The 21,264-nt window shown below is 48.9% G+C and overlaps 2 protein-coding genes across 2 annotated transcripts in view; both read right to left on the bottom strand.

Moving 5' to 3' along the window:
- Window positions 1-216: 216 nt before the first annotated feature.
- Window positions 217-16,939, bottom strand: SRM (spermidine synthase). Its single transcript, XM_081955879.1, has 8 exons — window positions 16,669-16,939; window positions 13,765-13,885; window positions 12,206-12,298; window positions 8,180-8,333; window positions 6,135-6,218; window positions 4,157-4,302; window positions 3,251-3,373; window positions 217-1,785 (listed from the first exon to the last, which is right to left on the bottom strand). The coding sequence occupies exons 1-8, from the start codon at window positions 16,821-16,823 to the stop codon at window positions 1,768-1,770; spliced, it is 894 nt and encodes a 297-aa protein (XP_081812005.1). The 5' UTR covers window positions 16,824-16,939; the 3' UTR covers window positions 217-1,767.
- Window positions 16,940-19,489: 2,550 nt separating this feature from the next.
- The window catches only part of EXOSC10 (exosome component 10), a 41,960-nt gene continuing 40,185 nt past the window's right edge, over window positions 19,490-21,264 (bottom strand). The window contains exon 25 of the mRNA XM_081955720.1: window positions 19,490-19,676. Coding sequence (XP_081811846.1) covers window positions 19,646-19,676 — 31 coding nt within the window. The 3' untranslated portion in view covers window positions 19,490-19,645. The remainder of the gene's footprint in view (window positions 19,677-21,264) is intronic.

The following is a 21,264-nucleotide window of genomic DNA, read 5'->3' as shown; positions in this document are numbered from 1 at the left end:
GGCCGCATGGAGACTCCTGGGAGGGGATGGGCGAGGCCAGCCAGTCCTTGCAACTACCGGTTCGGCGAACTGGATGTAAAATTAATATCCGGTTCGCCCGAACTAGTGCGAACCGGTTGAATCCCACCACTGGGTAACACAAGCTTTTCCTTGCCTAGTGTGCTCAATTTCCCCCCACCCCCCTCTTCAAAATAAAAAGAAGAAAAAGAGACAAAGACCGTTTTAGATGTATTTTTTTTTTTAAAAAAGGAAACAAAATCATACATACAGACATACCCTTCGAGGATATATTGTACCTAGGCACAATTTCCCCGCAAGGCAGAATGAGTGACACGGGGACTGGTTAAAATCAGGGGTCTCTTGAGAGGTCACTTTTTCTCCCCAGGTGCTCTCCAGATCTTTCGGGCTGCAGAATTCCCAACCCTTGGCTTTTATTTTGAACCAGCAGGACTGGAATCTTATCTTGGGTCTTTGAAAGGAAGATGGGCACGGCTGGGTCAAAGGGTGCCAGCTTTATCATCAGGCCGGGAATTTGGGGACTTGTAGCTCAAGACACTCCCAAAGAAGAACCCGCTCAAGGAAAGGTGTATATGTCGTTTTTGCAAACTACCTGTGAAACGCACCATGGTTATCTTCTTAAAATGGGAACAGTTCCTTAAAAGTTATAGGTTCCCCTCTCGCATACATATGCTAGTCATTCCCGACTCTAGGGGGCGGTGCTCATCTCCCTTTCAAAGCCTGAGAGCCAGCGCTGCCTGAAGACGTCTCCGTGGTCATGTGGCTGTCATGACTCAACACCCGAAGGCGCATGGAACGCTGTTCCCTTCCCACCCTATTTTTCTACTTGCATTTTTAACGTGCTTTCGAACTGCTAGGTTGGCAGAAGCTGGGACAAGTCACAGGAGCTCCCTCCGTTACGCGGCGCTAGGGGTTCGAACCGCCGACCTGTCTGATCGACAAGCTCAGCGTCTTAGCCCCTGATCCCCCTGCATTTGTTTGAAACATTTCTGGGAGGGAGAGTAATTTCATTTCCAAAGCTGCTTCTGCTTAACAAAATGCATGATTACAACAGTAATTTGGGAGTAGTGTATGGAAAAGGCCTGGACTTGCTGTTGGTTGGAAACGCTCCCGGTTATACCGACGTTTCCGGCGGCACAAGCGGAGGCAGCTTGAAACGCCTCTTCTCTCTTCATGACAGGCAGGTAGGCAAAGCAGAGTTTACAGCTGGCAGACGCTTATTAGTTCAGCTAAAAAGGATTGCTGAGAGCAGGGACAAAATACCCAAACAGTGAAACAGAAGGTTTGGGGGCAAAAAAAGTGGGGGGCAAAAATGTGAATGTTTGCTTTTGAAAACATCACACTATTCGGGGGGGGGGGGCTGCCAAACCACGCCCTGTCTGCTGGGTTACTGGGGAGGGGTAGGGAGCATCAGAAAAAGAGTGTTTGTGGGAGGGGAAATATTTGTTAGCTATAAATACAGATCCATGAATCGGAAAACACCAGCTGGGTTAATGCTCAGTTCTGGAAGGAGACACTTCCAAACCGCAGAGCCTGCAACCAAGGAAGCTTTGGAGTCTTGCCAGGGGCCGAATGCCAAGTCCTTTTCTTTTTAAATACATCATAGGAAGGGACGTTCAGCTGGCAAAGAGGGTGCCCAGATTTGCAGGACGGGAGGGCCGAGCCATTGCTGGAGAAAATCTACGATGGTGCCACTTCGAGATCTCCAGATCTTTGAGGGAAGAGGGCCAAGCTGTCCCGTGGCATTTTTTACACGGTACTCAGTGCCTGGGGAAGGGAGGGGAGGGGGGGGGGGATGGAGAGAAGGAGAAAAGCACAGCTGTAAACAGGAAACTGGCGGGCAAAGCATGGTAAATGTTCGGCCCCGAGCGAATAAAATAATTGTGTAAGGGCTTATTCAACAATTGCTTCTGTTGTGGCCCACACATTCAGAGAATGAGGAGGTTGGGGAGGAAGATGGGCCAGTTCTGGAGTCTGGGGAAGGCTCTGATGAGGGCTCTGTTTCGGAGGCAGAGAGGGGACCAGGGCCGTCCGACAGTTATCAGCTGCCTTCAGAGTCAGACATCAGTGAGGCAGAAGAACAGCTGGAGCCTGTTCCCAGTGTGCACATGCGCAGAGCTGCCAGACGAAGGGAACAGCTAAGGAACAGGGGTCAACTTGGGAGTAAGGCCACAGGTGGACGATGAATGGCCCCTCCCAGAGGAAATAAGAGAGGAGCAAAAGGGGAGTGGAGTTTGCAGGAGACCATTGGTTCACTCACCATATTTTTCAGAGTATAAGACGCACCTTTTTCCCTCAAAAAAAGAGGCTGAAAATCTGGGTGCGTCTTATACACTGAATACAATTTTTTTTGCCTCCCGAAGCCCCGCCCCTTCACCAAAATGGCCGTGCAGAGTCTGTAGAAGGCTTTCAGACAGCTCCTGGAGGCTGGGGAGGGCAGAAATGAGTGAAAAACGGGCCTTTTTTGCTTATTTTTGCCCCCCCCCGAGTACTCTATATACCGCCTAAAGGCTATGCATGCAATTGTTTTGACAAAAAACAGCCCAGTTTTCACCAAAAATGGGCCTTTTGGTTGTTGTTTTTTGGGGGGGGAACCCCAGGAGCACTCTGCAAGCCCCCTAAAGGCTATTCATGCCTTTTTTTGGGGGAAAAAATGGGCTCGTTTTCGCAAAAAATGGGCCTTTTGCTTGTTTGGGGTGGGTGGGTCCCAACCCACAGGAGCACTCTGCAAGCTCCCTAAAGGCTATTCATGCCTTCTTTGGGGAGGGGGGGGACAGGCCTGTTTTTGCAAAAAAATGGGCGGTTTTGGGGAGGTTTGCAAAGTGCAAAAACTTTTTTTTTTTAATTTGCCTCTTCAAAACCTTGCTGCATCTTATACTCCGGTGCGTTTTATACTCTGAAAAATACAGTAATTGGTTCGTGACTCTCCGAGACTCCTTGCCAAGTTCAGCAGATATCGGCCTGGCAGCTCTCCAAGCCAGATAAGGTCTGTGACTGTAAATCCTCCTTCGAAAGACTTTGCTGGATGTGAATGAGCAGAATTTACAGTCAATTAATAAAAGGGGCTTTGGCCAGGAGAAGAGAGTTATGCTCTTGGGAAGCCTTGGTCAGAATAATTCCAAGGAAAGGGAACTACACTGGCAATGGCAGAGAATGGGGACCCATCCACAATTTTGCAGGATTCGTCAAAACCCGGGAGGGAAAAAAATATATATATCCACGCGCGGTTTACCTTTCGTGCAAACTCTGGCAAGACGAATGCCGCTCGGTGGACGTCCGAGTTGTAATACTTAAGGCTCATTTTTTCAACTTGTTCCTGAGAAAGTAGCTGGATCGGTTCCCTGAAGTTAGTGTTCTGCATAAAATTTCACACAAGGGAGAAAAACAACAACAACCCAGCCGTGTTTATTCGTTCGAGAGCTTTTGGAATTACTAGTCTAGCTTTCCCCATCCGGAAGTGCCAGGAGGGGATCTCCTAGACTTCTCCACTAGCATTGGTTGAGCCATTTGAGGTCACCACACTACAAAAAAGATGTTGAGACTCTAGAAAGAGTGCAGAGAAGAGCAACCAGGATGATGAGGGGACTGGAGGCTAAAACATAGGAAGAACGGTTGCAGGAACTGGGCCTGGCTAGTCTAGTGAAGAGAAGGACCAGGGGAGACAGGATAGCAGACTTCCAATATTTGTGGGGCTGCCACAGAGAGGAAGGGGGTCAAGCTATTTCCCAAAGCACCCGAAGGCCAGGCAAGGAATAATAAGGGATGGAAACTGAACCAGGAGAGATTGAACCTGGAAATAAGGAGGGATTTTCTGACGGTGAGAACAATCAATCCATGGAACAGAAGTTGCCTTCGGAAGTTGTGGGAGCTTCATCCCTGGAGGCTTTCAAGAAGAGACTGGATTGCCATCTGTCAGAAATGGTGTAGGGTCTCCTGCTTGGGCAGTGTGGGGGGTTGGACTAGATGACCTACAAGGTCCCTTCCAACTCTGTTAGTCTGAGATCTCTCAAGGGCGAACAAGGGCAGCACGTGCACCTTCTCTTCTCCCTCGCCCCAGGGCCTCCGTACACAATTACACCGACTCCGCTAATGCAAATTCATGGAGGAAAAGCGAAACAAAACCCCTCTCGGTCCTTACTGGATTTTTGCTGCAAAGCATGAAGCCGATCTGGCCGCTGGGGTACGTCGGGATGGTGCAGTAGGCGTACTCGACCACTGGAAAGAGGGATTTACAGAACTGGCGCATCTCCTTAATGAGATCAAGGTGCAACCACTGGCATTCCCCTGGTCAAGAAAGAAAGAAAAATGGAGAGGAGGATTTTTCCCATCTGCCTGGCCTGGTCGTCTTGTCTCGAGGAAGCTCGGAAACGGAGATGTGGTTTTCCTGCAAGCCTTGACGTGTTTTTTCTTGCTTTTATAAAAGCCCTGCACGAGTAATTCGTGACTAAATAGACCTGTTTTTCTGAATTTGTACATGCCTCCGGCTCTTAAAGGTAAAGGTTCCCCTCGGACATATGTGCTAGTCATTCCCCACTCTAGGGGGCGGTGCTCATCTCCGTTTCAAAGCCGAAGAGCCAGCGCTGCCCGAAGACATCTCCGTGGTCATGTGGCCAGCATGACTCAACTCTGGAAGGCGCACGGAACGCTGTTCCCTTCCCACCAAAGGTAGTCCCTATTTTTATCCTTGCATTTTTTACGTGCTTTGAACTGTTAGGTTGGCAGAAGCTGGGACAAATAACGGGAGCTCACTCCATTACGTGGCTCTAGGGATTCGAACCGCCGACCTTTCTGATCGACAAGCTCAGCGTCTTAGCCCCTGAACCACTACACTCCTTATCTCCGGCTCTTAAGCCAACCCAAAGACCTGAGTATGCACATCGAGACCAGCTATAAACCAACCGGATTAAATTTTTTTTTAAAAAACCCACATTAGAAAAGCCAAAATAAGGCAACTACAGCAGTCCTCGACTTACATCCACAATTGAGCCCAAAATTTATGTTGCTCAGCGAGACAGTTGTTAAATTGAATTTCGGCCTCATTTTACGATCTTTCCTGCCACAGTTGTTAAGCGAATCACTGCAGTCGTTAAGTGAGTAACCTGGTTGTTAAGTGAATCTGGCTCTGAATTGGCTTGTCAGAAGGACACCAAAGGGGATCGCGTGACCCACCTCAGGCGCTGCGACCGTCATAAATACGAGTCAGTTGCCTGAATTTTGATCACCTGACTATGAGGACATGGCAACAGTCATAAGCAGGGGTGAGTTCCTGCCGGCATTACTACCGGTTCGGTGCCCAAACAAAATTTGCACTTAAAAAGGTCTGCGCATGCGCACACCATTAAAACAGTGGGGGAAATTACATTTTTTCAATGAAGATTGTTCGCCGCATGTGCAGAACAGAAAATAAAGATGGCGGCGCCCAGGATAGAACCGGTATGGGCACATATCCAGCCGAGTTACTACCTGTTCGGCCGTACCGGTAGGAACCCACCTCTGTCTGTAAGCAAAAAAATGGTTAGAAGTCCATTTCCCCCCCCCCCCCCCGAGAGGTGGTAACTTCGAACGGTCGCTAAATGAACCGTCGTAAACCGAGGACTGCCTGTACTCAACGTTTGCACCTGACTTGGGTTAACCATGCGGAGAACGCAGAGCCGGTGGGCTCAGACTGCTTGGGGTTTCTTTTTTTTGGTTGAATTTTTATTTTATTTTAATTAAACAAAAACGCAAAAAAAAAGAATCGTCCTTCCTTACATCTTGTAGAAAGCGTGTCGATTGGTTACAGATAACCTTCGTGCATTTCTTCCACAGTCTCATAGTTCATATTAGAATATACACTTTAAATCAAAAATCTTTGTATATCTCACGATCAATGTACCACAATTCTCATTTGACTGCAATTATTTGAACGTGCTTTTACCTCAGATCATTCTATACTTAAAGACACAACCAGATAATGGCATTCATTAGCGATCTCAAAAATCCTCCAATAACATTACACCTTTAGGATATATTCTAAGTAAAAGTCAATTAATAAAGTTTCTAAACCCGGAAAAAACAAATTTCAACTCAAGGAAAGGGGGAACTGGACCAGGCCGGGCGCTCGGGCCAGGAATCACCTTGGCAACAGAGAATCCCATCTTCCCTCAGGGCGGTTTTCATCAGCTGGTAATAGGATTCCTTAAACAGACTTTCAGCTGGACCTGAGAAGAAACGGGGTGTTAAAAGAGCATTACAAGATCAACGCATCAGATTAAAACTGAGGGGAGGTGGGCCTAAGTCTCCCTGGGCTTGCAGTTTGCCATGTGATCAGAGTACCAGGATCCCCCGAAAATAAGACAGGGTCTTATATTATTTTTGACCCCCAAAATAAGCGCTTGGCCTTATTTTCGGGGAGGTCTTATAATTTTTGAGGCGCAGGAGGCGGTGAGCGTGGCCAACTCATGGCTGCTCCTGTGTTGCGATATTTTCGGGGAGGTCTTATTATTTTTGAGGCACAGGAGGTGGCGAGTGTGGTTACCTCATGGCTGCTCCTATGTTGCGATATTTTCGGGGAGGTCTTATTATTTTTGAGGCACAGGAGGTGGCGAGCGTGGTCACCTCATAGCTGCTGCTGTGTTGCCATATTTTCAGGGAGGACTTATTATTTTTAAGGCACAGGAGGCGGCGAGCATGGTCACCTCACGGCTGCTGCTGTGTTGCAATATTATTGGGGCAGTCTTATTATTTTTGAGGCGCAGGAGGCGGCGAGCGTGGTCACCTCATGCCTGTTGCTGTGTTGCAATATTTTCAGGGAGGTCTTATTATTTTTGAGGCGCAGGAGGGGGCGAGCGTGGTCACCTCATGCCTGCTGCTGTGTTGCGATATTTTCGGGGAGATCTTATTATTTTTGAGGTGCAGGAGGCGGCGAGTGTGGTTACCTCATGGCTGCTGCTGTGTTGCGATATTTTCAGGGAGGTCTTATTATTTTTGAAGCGTAGGAGGCGGCGAGCGTGGTCACCTCATGCCTGCTGCTGTGTTGCGATATTTTTGGGGAGGACTTATTTTGGCGCATGCGCCCAAAAGCCCGATTGGGCTTATTATCCGGGAAGGTCTTATTTTTGGGAAAACAGGGTAGCTGTCTATGGAGATTCTCAGTCATCCAGGTCATGGTTGTCCCAAAGGTGCTTTTGTTCCCCCCAAGAGGTAACTGATTTTTTTCCTTGAAGACGTGTCACTTCTCATCCAAGAAGCTTCTTCAGCGCTGTCTGGATGGCGGGGAACGGAAGGATTGATACTCCTTGCAGACAACTGGTCATTTGCATTCTTTTTAGAGAGCCATTGAGGGCACTTGGGAGGTTGATCTGTGTTCACCCTGAGGGGAATCCTTCCCTTCCCCACCATCCAGTCAGAGCTGAAGAAGCTTCTTGGGTGAGAAGTGAAACGTCTTCAAAAGGAGAAAAAAAACAAGAAAAGTCCAGTTGTCTCATGAAAAAAAAGCACCTTTGGGACAACCACGATCTGGATGACTGAGAATCTCTACAGACTTTTAGCTACACAATTTGGGACAAACACCCTTGGAATGGTGTGGGAGTAGGAATGGATTTCCAGAGGGGAAAAAAATTGCAGACTACAGGAACCATTTGCACCACTCAAGACACACTCTGAGGACACACATAAACCTCCAAGTGGCCTCAATGACCCTCTAAAAGGATGCAAATGACCAGCTGTCTGCAAGGAATATCAATCCTCCCTCCCCCCTCCAATCCAGTCAGAGCTGAAGAAGCTTCTTGGACGAGAAGCAAAACGTCGTCAAAGAAAAACAAAGAAAGCGATCTTTGGGACGATCAGAGTAGCTGCTTTCTCTCGGCCCGCCGACCCTGGCAGGGTCATTGGGAGGATTAAACGGGGAGAAAGAGGCCTTAACTCAGGGGTCAGCAACCCTAAACACTCAAAGATCCATTTGGACCCATTTCCCAGAGAAAAGAAAACACCGGGAACCACAAAAATCTTCCGGTGCCTGACTATTTCCGTGACGTATATTCTGAGCGACAGGGAGCTGCAGCAGGGGGATGGAAGAGCCACATGCGGCTCCAGAAGCAGAGGCTGAGCCCTGCCTTAACCAAAAGCAGGATAAAGGCAGATTGGGAAGGTTTGCGGGCGAGGCCCCGCTCCCCAGACTCACCCATGGGGTCCGAGGAATCGGTGATGATCACATCAAAAGCCTCCTGGTTCTGCTTCATGAATTCAAAGCCATCCCCAACGTGGAGCGTCAGCTTCGGGCTGGAGTAGCCCACGGCCATGCCGGGGAGATATTTCTTAGAAGCCTGGATCACGTCCTGCAACATTTCGAGTCATGCATTGTTCTACGTCCAGCAAGTAAGGGGCCATTTCAGGAGCAGCTCAGCCCAAACTGTTACTCCGGGTAACCGAGGAATTCTTTTGCCCATCAGTGGAACAAAGAAAGTCCCTTTGCATCACACATCACACCTTCCTGGCATTTTTCTAGCTCTGCCTGGAGAAGCTGAAAAATCAATCAGAAGCTGAAAAAGCCCTTCGAACTTTAGTTGCAAAGTGGCTTGGAAATCCTAAGCTGCATTAACAGAGGAATACAATCACGATCAAGGGAGGGACTAACACCACCCTATAAAGCCCTAGTAAGGCCACACCTAGAGTACTGCATGCAGTTTTGGTCACCACACTATAAAAAAGGTGTTGAGACTCTGGAAAGAGTGCAGAGAAGAGCAACCAGGATGATGAGGGGACTGGAGACTGAAACATAACAATGAACGGTTGCAGGAACTGGGCATGGCTAGTCTAGTGAAGAGAAGGACCAGGGGAGACAGGAGAGCAGTCTTCCAATATTTGAGGGGCTGCCACAGAGAGGAGGGGGTCAAGCTATTTCCCAAATCACCTGAAGGCCAGAAAAGGAATAAGAGGTATTTACTGAACAAGGAGAGATTCAATCTGGAAATAAGGAGAAATTTTCTGGCAGTGAGAACAACCAACCAATGGAACAGAAGTTGTGGGAGCTTCATCATTGGAAGTTTTCAAGAAGAGACTGGACTGCCATCTGTCAGAAATGTTGTAGGATCTCCTGCTGGGGTGGGGGGTTGGACTAGATGACCTACAAGGTCCATTCCAACTCTTTGTATCTGTATCTGTCTGTAGCTACCACTAAGCCACAGCCCTTCCGTTGCTTAGTCCTAAGGCCTTACTTTTCCTATGGTCAAGACACAAAGCTAGTTAAAGAAGCGTCTCTCTGCATTTTCCCAACTTACCCAGGATGGGCTTCAGTTCTTCCTGCACCCCCTCACCCCCCCTCCCCTTCTCCAGGCTGTGCCCTTGAGCCCAATAAGGACTGTGACTGCATGATATAGGAGTCAAACTATTCTCCAAGGCACCTGAGGGTAGAACAAGAAGCAATGGGTGGAAACTAATCAAGGAGAGAAGCAACTTAGAACTGAGGAGAAATTTCCTGACAGTGAGAACAATTAACCAGGGGAACAGAAGTTGCCTCCAGAAGTTGTGAATGCCCCAACACTGGAGGTCTTTAAGAAGATGTTGGATAGCCATTTGTCTGAAACGGTATAGAGTTTCCTGCCTAGGCAGGGGGTTGGACTAGAAGACCTCCAAGGTCCCTTCCAACTCTACTATTGCATTGCATTGCATTGTATATGCCAGCTACTTTTCAGCTGACTATAAATTCAGTAGTAAACAGCCTGAGAATGAATCCCAGTAAATATCATTAAGCATTGTACCTTATGGTTCTTGAGAAATGTATCTTGTCTTTTTATGTACACTTGAGAGCTTTTGCACCAAAGACAAATTCCTTGTGTGTCCAATCACACTTGGCCAATAAAGAATTCTATTCTATTCTATTCTATTCTATTCTATTCTATTCTATTCTATTCTATTCTATTAACAAACAGCAACGGTAACCTTTATAGGAAATGTAATTTGATGGCTTGCTGTCTTTTTCCTTGTTTTTTGCCTCCCAACATCCGGGAATGGCAAGGTTGTTTGAGGACTCAGGAGGGAGTAAATCCACTGCCAGAACATTTCTGCCCCCAGCGTTTGATTTTCACTGGAGGGCATTTTTGGTGAAGAACATCCTGTTCTTCTAAACACCTCACCCACCAGTTGGGACAAGCAGTATTTTCTGCCTCCTGGGCCTCGCACCTTTTCATTTTCTCTCCCACCCAACCCTGGAGGATTCTGCCAGTTGGAATTCTCCTCCCCCCGATGAAATCTAACCAGGACGATGTTCCATTAAGGCAGGGGTGTCCAAACTTGGGAACTTTAAGACTTGTGGACTTCAACTCCCAGAATTCCCCAGCCAGCTGGCTGGGGAATTCTGGGAGTTGAAGTCCACAAGTCTTAAAAGTTCCCAAGTTTGGACACCCCTGCATTAAGGGAAACCCAGATCCATCCCCTGTTTGGAGGATAGAAAAGAACTAAACACAGTGCTGGTCCAATATTTGGGTCTATTTTTCTCATCCAGGGAAACTGCAAAGAGGTGGATTTCAGTGAAATATTGGAATAGACTTTCTAAGGAAAATCGACCTTAGCAGTCTCCGAGGATGTAAACAAATCCTGAATCTTGCACGGTACTAAAAACCTAGACATGAGCAAAGGGATTGGATCGGCATAGCCGTTGCTGAGAACGATACAGATTAACAGAGTTGGAAGGGATTTTGTAGGTCATCTATTCCAACCCCCTGCCCAAGCAGGAGACCCTACACAATTTTTGACAGAGGGCAGTCCAGTCTCTTCTTGAAAGCCTCCAGGGATGAAGCTCCCACAACTTCCGAAGGCAACTTGTGCTCCATGGGTTGATTGTTCTCCCTGTCTGAAAGTTCCTCCTTATTTCCAGGTTGAGTCTCTCCTTGATTGGTTTCCATCCATTGTTATTCCTTGTCTTTGGAGAATAGCTTGACCCGCTCCTCTCTGTAGCACCCCCTCAAATATTGGAACCCTAATATCATGTCTCCCCTGGTCCTTCTCTTCACTAGACTAGCCATGCCCAGTTCCTGCAACCGTTCATCCTATGTTTTAGCCTCCAGTCCCCTCATCATCCTGATTTATTTATAGTTATTTAAATGATCATAGACCATTTATAGCAGTGGGTCTCAACCTTCCTAATGCCGCGATCCTTTAATACAGTTCCTCACGTTGTGGTGACCCCCCAACCATAAAATTATTTTATGTTTTCCGTATTTTTTTGAAAATATGTGTTTTCCTATGGTCTTAGGCGACCCCTGCGAAAGGGTCGTTCGACCCCCAAAGGGGTCCCCGACCCACAGGTTGAGAACCACTGATTTATAGTGTGGTGATCAAAACTCAATGCAGTACTCTAGCTGTGGTCTTACTAGGGCATTATAGAGTGGTATTAGTACCTCCCTTGATCTTGATTGTATCCCTCTGTTAATGCAATTTAGGATTTCTAAGCAGCTGTGCAACTACAATTAGAAAGTTGGGAGTTGAAGCCCAAACATCTGGAAGGCAGGTTTCAATCACACCTACACAACCCGGAAATTTTACAACTCAATTTTGGTCTCCCATGAGTTTTAGTTCCTACGTTTGCAAGATTTTACGTGATCTTGGTGATTGGTCGTTTGTTAAATCATGGCGATGTCTGGGTTAACTTAAATCAGGAGCAGTCCAACAGCCAGCCCCTCCTTAAGAGTAGGAGAATTTATTAAAAAGACAAGCTTTGCTACTAGAGATTAACACGGTTCTCCTCTTGCAACGTCTATAGGGCTAAATATTATCTTACGCTGCTCTCGAAGTGAAATAAAAATACATCTAAACCAGCGATGGCGGACCTTTTTTCTTATGGCGTGCCAAAATTACGCGCGAGCGCCCACTCAAACTCCCCGCCCAACTGCACACACACACACACACACACGCATATGCAAGCGTCTCCTTCCCAGCTTCCGGAGGCTTTCCTGAGGCCTGGGAGAGCGAAAACGCATCAGTAAGGAATTCTATAATCTCCTGGCTCTCTGGAAATGTGAAAATCACATGCGCGCCGGAACTGATGGCTCCGTGTATGCGCCATAGGTTCTCCCATCACAGATCTAGACACATACACCTCCTTACTGGTAAAATACCTTCATGCCATTTGGAGCCCCCGTGTCTGATTTTCATGCGGAAGACACTAAGACCAGCTCCCAGAGTCAATCAAGCTTTGCAAACCAAGGCATACCTCATCAATTTCACACTGTATTACCGACTCAACCGAAGGATGCTTCACTACTTCTCTTAAGACTCCTCCGTCGCCGCCACCGATAATCAGGATCTGGATAAAAAGGAGAAGGCACCTGCCTCAAGCTCCAAGCCAAATTTCCACCAAAGCTTTAGGTGGATTTAGAGGCCACCCAAATCCCCAAGAGAGCTTACAGTGCTAAAAGCAGAAAAAAATACCACAGAGTGGGCATTGCAACAGATTTCTCTCCATGAGGACTAGATGCCTATGGAGATTCTCAAGTCACCCACGTCACGGTTGTCCCAAAGGCGCTTTTTCCAAGAGGCAACTGGACTTTGTGTGTGTTTTTTTTCTTTTCTTTGAAGACGTTTATAAAGAAGAAGCTTCTTGGATGAGAAGCGAAAATGCCTTCAAAGAAAAACCAGCAAAGCACCTTTGGGCCATGAGGACCAGATGCGTGAAAAAAATAATCAATGATGATTGCGATTGATCATCACTTGTTGCTTGTATGTACACCGAGCGCTTATGCACCGGAGACAAACTCCTTGTGTGTCCAATCACACTCCTTGGGACAAACTCATTGTGCGTCAATAAGGAATTCTATAATCTACTGTATTTTTTGGAGTATAAGACGCATCTCCCCCCCCCCAAAAGAGGGTGAAAATCTGGGTGCGTCTTATACACTGAATACAGCATTTTTGGCCTCCCGAAACCGCCCCCTTTGCAAAAATGGAGGTGCAGAGGCTTTGGGAGGCTTGCAAAGTGCTCCTGGGGAGGGAAAAAATGAACAAAATGAGAATTTTACTCACTTTTACCTCCCCCAGCCCCCAGGAGCACTCTACAAGCCTCCCAAAGCCTCTGCATGCCCCCCCCCTTTTTTTGCAAAGAAAATGGGCCATTTTTTGCTCATTTTTGGCCCTCACAGCCCCATGGAGCACTCTACAAGCCTCCCAAAGCTATGCATGCCCTCCCCCCCCTTTTTTTTGCAAAGAAAATGGGCCATTTTTTGCTCATTTTTGGCCCTCACAGCCCCCAGGAGCACTCTACAAGCCTCCCAAAGCTATGCATGCCCCCTATTTTTTTTGCAAAAAAAGTGAGGCGTGCAGAGGGTTTGGGAGGCCTGCAGAGTGCAAAAAAAATTTTTTTTTAAAAAAAATTACCTTTTCAAAATCATGGTGCGTCTTATACTCCGATGCGTCTTATATTCCCCAAAATACGGTATTGTATTAAGGATCATTGGCCAACATTTCAATGCTTTTAAGTGTTTTTTTCCGGTGAGACTGGTCTATCAGGGCAATATGGTCTACCCAAATAGGAGTAGAGCCTACCGCTTTCGCCTTTACCTTTAAATTTAACATTGGAATGCTTTGTCTACCCGCAATGGGGCAGCTGTGACCAGACAAGGAGTCTCCGCGTGGTAGAGGCCGAGCAACACCAAGAGAAGATGCTGAGCTCTGTTGACTCCTGCTACATCTGTAAAACCTGGCCTGACAGCCTGCGGAGCCGTCTCCAGCCCAGGTAGCCAACCACAAGCCAAGCGGGCTCTGGAGAACGCTCACCTTCTGGGGGTTTGGATGGCTGCAGAGCGGGAGGTTGGCGATCATTTCCTGGTAGGAAAACTCATCTCTCTCGGTGCACTGGATAACTCCATCAAGAACCAGAACGTTCCCGTAGGTTTTGCTGCAGAGGAGAAAGGGTTGAAGGATCCCGCTGAGTTTTGAACCAAGCCTCAAAAGGAAGCCTCCCCTCTCCAGAAAGAGGGGAGAAAGCCTTTGCCAGACCAATCCTCGAATACAGCTCGTCTGCCTGGAATCTACACTGTATATCGGACATTAAGACAAGCGAGCGAGTCCAGAGGTATTTCACGAGAAGAGTCCTCCGCTCCTCTGCTCACAATAGAATCCCCTTATGCCACCAGGCTCGAAATTTTGGGCTTGGACAATCTAGAACTACACCGATTTAAGGTCTGTCGTAAGCGTAGTACACAAAATTGTCTGCTACAACGTCCTATCTGTCAATGTATTATTGCTTCAACCGCAATAATACACAGGTGAACAGATACAAACTCAAGGTCCAAACTCGATTGCAGAAAAATACGACTTCAGCAACAGAGGGGTCAACGCCCAGAATGCTCTACCTGACTCCGTTGTTACTTCCTCTAGCCCCCACAGCTTCAACTTTAAATTGTCCGTCGTGGACCTCAACCCCATTCCTAAGAGGTCCGTAAAGGGGTGGTGGTGCATAAGCCCACCAGCATGCCTACCGTCCCTGTCCTACTGTCCCCACTTATCTCCATTCCTTTCTTTCGTTCATGCCCATGTTTATACGTATACCCGTTCCCTCGTTCTAGGTTTGACAAATAAATAAATACAAATACAATACAAGAGGACCTACTTATGTTAGACTTAGGGCCACCTCTGCTGTCCCTGAAGATGAAACTCACCGGCATCTCTCCATCCAACAACAGGTGGCTATTTCTGCTCGGATCAGCACTCTCTCTTCCCGGATGCTTATGCCCGGGCTGCCTATTCCTGGGCGAGGAAGCCAGTCAGTAAAAACAGAGTCGAAAGGGATCTTGGAGGTCATCTAGTCCAACCCCCTGTTCCCATAGGAGACCCGTACTAGGGATTGAACTACCGACCTTCCGAGCGGCGTTGCACGCAGTGGCCCTCTCCTTGGCTCCCCCACTTGGCAGGCAGCCTTCCCCCCCCCCCAGGGAGCCAAGCCCGGGTGGGTGGCACCCAATCCAGTTGGCTCTCGTGCTGCCAGTTAGTCCTGGCGGAGGTTTGGCATCACGAGAGGCAACTGGATCAGGTGCCACACAACTGGGCTTGGCTCCCTTGGGGGGAGAGGGGGGAAGCCTGCCTGCCAAGTGGGGGGCGCCAAGGAGAGGGCCACTGCGTGCAGTGCCACTCGAAAGGTCGGTGGTTCGAATCCCTAGTACAGGGTCTCCTGTGTGAGCAGGGGGTTGGATTATATGACCTCCAAGATCCCTTCTGACTCTGTTTTTACTGTTTGCTGATCCTCGCTTGTGGGATTGACGGCGGTGGGGACCCGCAAGTCTCCTGCGTGAGCAGGGGTCTGGACTGGATGACCTCCAAGGTCCCTTCATATTCACTCTGTTACTGTTTTTACCGATCCTCGCTTGTGGGATCGAGCGCCCGGCGGCTCCTTAGGGGGACCCACAGGTCTCCTGAATGAGTAGGGGGCTGGACTGGATGATCTCCAAGGTCCCTTCCGACTCTATTTTTCCTGTTCGCTGATCTTCACTTGTGGGATCGAGCACCCGGTGGCTCCTTAGGGGGACCCACAGGTCTCCTGCGTGATCACGGGGCTGGACTGGATGACCTCCAAGGTCCCTTCCTATTCACTCTGTTACTGTTTTTACTGATCCTCGCTGGTGGGATCGAGCGCCCGGCGGCTCCTTAGGGGGACTCACGGGTCTCCTGCATGAGCAGGGGGCTGGACTGGATGACCTCCAAGGTCCCTTCCTATTCACTCTGTTACTGTTTTTACTGATCCTCGCTGGTGGGATCGAGCGCCCGGCGGCTCCTTAGGGGGACTCACGGGTCTCCTGCATCAGCAGGGGGCTGGACTGGATGACCTCCAAGGCCCCTTCCGACTCTATTTTTCCTGTTCACTGATCCTCGCTGGTGGGATCGAGCGCCCGGCGGCTCCTTAGGGGGACCCACGGGTCTCCTGCATCAGCAGGGGGCTGGACTGGATGACCTCCAAGGCCCCTTCCGACTCTATTTTTCCTGTTCACTGATCCTCGCTGGTGGGATCGAGCGCCCGGCGGCTCCTTAGGGGGACTCACGGGTCTCCTGCATGAGCAGGGGGCTGGACTGGATGACCTCCAAGGTCCCTTCCTATTCACTCTGTTACTGTTTTTACTGATCCTCGCTGGTGGGATCGAGCGCCCGGCGGCTCCTTAGGGGGACTCACGGGTCTCCTGCATCAGCAGGGGGCTGGACTGGATGACCTCCAAGGCCCCTTCCGACTCTATTTTTCCTGTTCACTGATCCTCGCTGGTGGGATCGAGCGCCCGGCGGCTCCTTAGGGGGACCCACGGGTCTCCTGCATCAGCAGGGGGCTGGACTGGATGACCTCCAAGGCCCCTTCCGACTCTATTTTTCCTGTTCACTGATCCTCGCTGGTGGGATCGAGCGCCCGGCGGCTCCTTAGGGGGACCCACGGGTCTCCTGCATCAGCAGGGGGCTGGACTGGATGACCTCCAAGGCCCCTTCCTATTCACTCTGATCACCGCTCGTGGGATGGAGCGCGCGCGGCGGCGGCGGCTCCTTTGCGGAGCTCCCACCCTGCAGATCGCCACGGGGGGAAGAGTGGGGGGGGGGGGAAACGTCGAGGCTGCAGAAGGACCGAGGCTGCAGCTGGGCGCCGGCTTCCTTGCCGCGATCGCGGGCTGCGACCCCCCTAGAGCCCCCTTCCCCGAGCGCGCTCACCTGCGGAAGACCAGGATCTCCTGGAAGGGCGAGCGCTGGTGGTGCAGCACCTCCTCCACCTGCAGGGAGAGCGCCTGCCCGGGCCACAGGCTGCAGGTCTCGCGGAACCAGCCCTCCTGCGAGACGGATCCTCCGGCTGCAGCAGCCGCCTCCATGCCCGCCCAGCCCGGCCTCGGCTCGCCTGCAAAGGGCCGATGGGGAAGGGAGGGGGGGGAGGAGGAGGAGGAGGAGGAGGAGCGGCTTCCCTCCCACCCTCCCTGGGCCACCTGCCACCTTTCCGCGCCGCAGCCCAACCCGGCTTCTTCTTCCCGGGAGGCGTGGCCTCGGCCCTTTCCCCGAAGGGCGGGCCCAATGGGAAGCCGCGCCAGTTCGGGAAACGGCCTTCTCATTGGTCGGGACCCGCCAAGGGCGGCGGGAGAGAAAGCGAGTGAAGCCAGCAAGGTAGGTTGCGCTTTCCAGGCCTGGCCACGTGGGGCGCTGGAGCGACGGGCCCGGATTGGCTAGGGAGGAGGCGGACGCGGAAGCGAGGGGCCGGCCCTCCACGTGGCTGGCTCGCAGCTGGGCTGATCCTCCCCCCCCCACCCCGCTCTCCCCAGGAAGCGCCCTGGATGGATGGGAGGGGGGTTGCTTTGCTCGGGGGAGTCCCAAAGGGGTTTCCCCCCCCCAAGAGACAATTAGGTGGCTCAGTGGCTAAGACACTGAGCTTGTGGATCAGACAGCTCGGCAGTTCGAATCCCTAGTACTGGTCTCCTGCGTGAGCAAGGGGGTTGGACTAGATGACCTCCAAGGTCCCTTCCAACTCTGTTACTGTTTACTGGACTTTCTGTTTTTTCTTTGAAGAAGTTTCGCTTCTCATGCAAGAAGCTTCTTCAGCTCAATTTCCCCCCATCCAGTCAGAGTTTTATGTATTTTACATTCCTATTCCTATTCTTCTTATTCCTATCCCCATTCCTATTCTATCTGGACTTTCTCATTTTCTTTTCTTTGAAGATGTTTTGCTTCTCATCCAAGAAGCTTCTTCAGCTCAATTTCCCACCATCCAGTCAGAGCTGAATGTATTTTACATTCCTTATTCCTATTCTATTCCCATTCCTATTCTATCTGAACTTTCTGGGGTTTTTTTTTCCTTTGAAGACATTTTGCTTCTCATCCAAGAAGCTTCTTCAACTCAATTCCCAACCATCCAGGCTTCCAACCATCCAGTCAGAGCTGAAGAAGCTTTTTGGATGAGAAGCGAAATGTCTTTGAAGAAAAAGAAAGCAGATAGTCCAGATAGAATAGGAATGGGAATGGAGATAGGGATAGGAACAGAACAGAATAGAATCTTTTATTGGCCAAGTGTGATTGGACACACAAGGAATTTGTCTTTGGTGCTTATACTCTCAGTGTACTTAAAAAGACAAGATACATTCGTCAAGAATCATAAGGTACAACACTTTAGTGATAGTCATAGGGTACAAATAAGCAGTCAAATCGCACTAGGAAACAAAAACAATATAAATTGAAAGATACAAGCAACATGGTTATAAGTGGGGAGAGATAGATACTAGGAAGGAAGAGAACAATAATAGTAATACAGTCTTTGTAAATTATTTGACCGTTGTGGGAATTAGTTGTTAAGCAGAGTGATGGCATTGGGGGGGGGGGGGGGAACTATCCTTGTGTCTAGTTGTTCTGGTGTGCAGTGCCCTACAGCGTCGTTTTGAGGGTAGGAGTTGAAACAATTTATGTCCCAGGATGCGAGGGATCTGTAGATATTTTCACAGCCCTCTTTTTGACTCGTGCAGTGTCCAGGTCCTCAATAGAAGGCAGGTTGGTAGCCATTGTTTTTTTTCTGCAGTTCTGATTCTCCTCTGAAGTCCGTGTCTGTCTTGTTGGGTTGCAGAACCAAACCAGAGAGTTATGGAGGTGCAGAGGAGAGACTCCATCCTTCCTCTGTAGAACAGAATCAGCAGCTCTCTGGGCAGTTTGAGCTTCCTGAGTTGGTGCAGAAAGAACATTCTTTGCTGTGCTTTTCTGATGATGTTTTTGATGTTCGGTTGATGTTCGGTTGCCCCAAGGTTGCCTCTTGGAAAAAGCACCTTTGGGACAACCATGACCGGAGGACTGAGAATCTCCATAGACACTTTGCTCAAGGAGGTTATTTTTCAGCCATACCCGAGTTGGAATCTCCTGGAGAATCAGCCTCTGGAGCAGGAGAGCTGTCTTTAAGAGTGAGACGGTATACATTCAACCGCTTGGATTACAGCACCCATCAGTCTCAGCCAAAAGCCTAACCCTCCGCAGCTTTTCTTGAGGTCTGGGGCCCGCAGTGTGGTTTCAAACCCTGTTTTCTATGCAGGTAGTCCTCGACTTGCAACAGCTCGCTTAGTGACTGTTCAAAGTTGCAACCACTGAAAAAAAAATTGGCTTGTGACCGTTTTTTGCCAGTTTGCAGCTTCCCTGTGTGATCAGAATTCAGATGCTTGGCGACTGGGTCATATTGCTGCATTTTATGTCATTTTATTCTATTTTACGTATTTATGTATTAAATTATATTGTATCTTATCCTATCACCATTGTATTTTACCTTACCCTTATTTTAAATTGTTTGTATAAGATTTTATTGGTGATATGTGTTTGAACTTTGTGCTTTGATACAGACTAATCAATATAGCTTATTATTATTCTCTTAATGGGTTTATATGTTTTAATTTTCCTTTCCCCTCACTATTAGGGAAACTGACTTGAATGTTAATTTAAATAAAGCAAACTTAAACTAAAATAACCATGCAATGCATAAAGGAGCAAGAGAAGAAAAGCAAAACAAACGAACCACCACTTCATTTAAACTTGCCTTCCTTTCTTTTTCAGGGGAAAGAAAAGCACTTTTAATTGTTTAAAAAAACAACAACTACACCGAAAACAAAGTTATCCGTACAAAAAGTGGCAGGAGTTTCTCGATTTTCGCATCTTCCAAGAACTTCCTTGAGCTGTGTTATCTTTTGGGCCAATTGTGCCGAAAACCCCTGTGTGAGGATAATAGAAAGGTAAAAAGAGAGCTGAACCGGTTAGCAATAGCAATAGCCCTTAGACTTATATACTGCTTCACAGTGCTTTTACAGCCCTCTCTAAGCGGTTTACAGAGTCAGCCTCTTGCCCCCGACAATCTGGGTCCTCATTTGACCCACCTCGGAAGGATGGAAGGCTGAGTCAACCTGGAGCCGGTCAGGATCGAACTGCTGGCAGTGGACAGAGTTATCCTGCAATAGTACATTCTAACCATTGTGCCACCACAGCATCGGTCTCTCCGTCTCTCTCTCTATTGCAATAGCACTTAGACTTATATACCGCTTCACAGTGCTTTACAGCCATCTCTTAAGTGGTCGGTGGCCTCTTGCCCCCGACAATCTGGGTCCTCATTTGACCCACCTCAGAAGGATGGAAGGCTGAGTCAACCTGGAGCCGGTCAGGATCAAACTGTTGGCAGTGGACAGTGTTATCCTGCAATAGTACATTCTAACCATTGTGCCAACACAGCATCCGTCTATCCATCTCTCTCTCTATTGCAATAGCACTTAGACTTATATACCGCTTCACAGTGCTTTACAGCCATCTCTTAAGTGGTCGGTGGCCTCTTGCCCCCGACAATCTGGGTCCTCATTTGACCCACCTCGGAAGGATGGAAGGCTGAGTCAACCTGGAGCCGGTCAGGATCGAACTGTTGGCAGTGGACAGTGTTATCCTGCAATAGTACATTCTAACCATTGTGCCAACACAGCATCCGTCTATCCATCTCTCTCTCTATTGCAATAGCACTTAGACTTATATACCGCTTCACAGTGCTTTACAGCCATCTCTTAAGTGGTCGGTGGCCTCTTGCCCCTGACAATCTGGGTCCTCATTTGACCCACCTCGGAAGGATGGAAGGCTGAGTCAACCTGGAGCCGGTCAGGATCGAACTGTTGGCAGTGGACAGTGTTATCCTGCAATAGTACATTCTAACCATTGTGCCACCACAGCATCCGTCTCTCCGTCTCTCTCTCTCTATTGCAATAGCACTTAGACTTATATACCGCTTCACAGTGCTTTACAGCCATCTCTTAAGTGGTCGGTGGCCTCTTGCCCCCGACAATCTGGGTCCTCATTTGACCCACCTCAGAAGGATGGAAGGCTGAGTCAACCTGGAGCCGGTCAGGATCGAACTGCTGGCAGTGGACAGTGTTATCCTGCAATAGTACATTCTAACCATTGTGCCAACACAGCATCCGTCTATCCATCTCTCTCTCTATTGCAATAGCACTTAGACTTATATACCGCTTCACAGTGCTTTACAGCCATCTCTTAAGTGGTCGGTGGCCTCTTGCCCCCGACAATCTGGGTCCTCATTTGACCCACCTCGGAAGGATGGAAGGCTGAGTCAACCTGGAGCCTGGTGAGATTCAAACTGCAGCTAGCGGTCAGCGGAAGTAGCCTGCAGTACTGCACTCTAACCACTGTGCCACCTTAGGCTCTTAGGTTTAAAGGAGGAACAATTTGAGCATCAGAAATTGCCCAACATTTCCAATTTCACCACAGGGCGGCAAATGGGTCACCAAATAGTGGCATGGCATATTA

This window comes from Natrix helvetica (genome assembly GCF_964273705.1).
Source record: "Natrix helvetica genome assembly, chromosome: 5".
Lineage (NCBI taxonomy): Eukaryota > Metazoa > Chordata > Lepidosauria > Squamata > Natricidae > Natrix > Natrix helvetica.
Note: the sequence above shows the minus strand (reverse complement) of the source record. Positions and strands in the feature narration are given on the sequence as shown.

Bases quoted from the DNA above. Each gene is read 5' to 3' on its own strand.
- SRM (XM_081955879.1), bottom strand. From the start codon at position 16,823: ATGGAGGCGGCTGCTGCAGCCGGAGGATCCGTCTCGCAGGAGGGCTGG. The intron at 12,299-13,764 runs GTGAGCGTTCTC...CTTTTTATCCAG, and splicing joins GCCATCCAAACCCCCAGAAG to ATCCTGATTATCGGTGGCGG. The intron at 6,219-8,179 runs GTGAGTCTGGGG...GTTTCTTCTCAG, and splicing joins CGATTCCTCGGACCCCATGG to GTCCAGCTGAAAGTCTGTTT.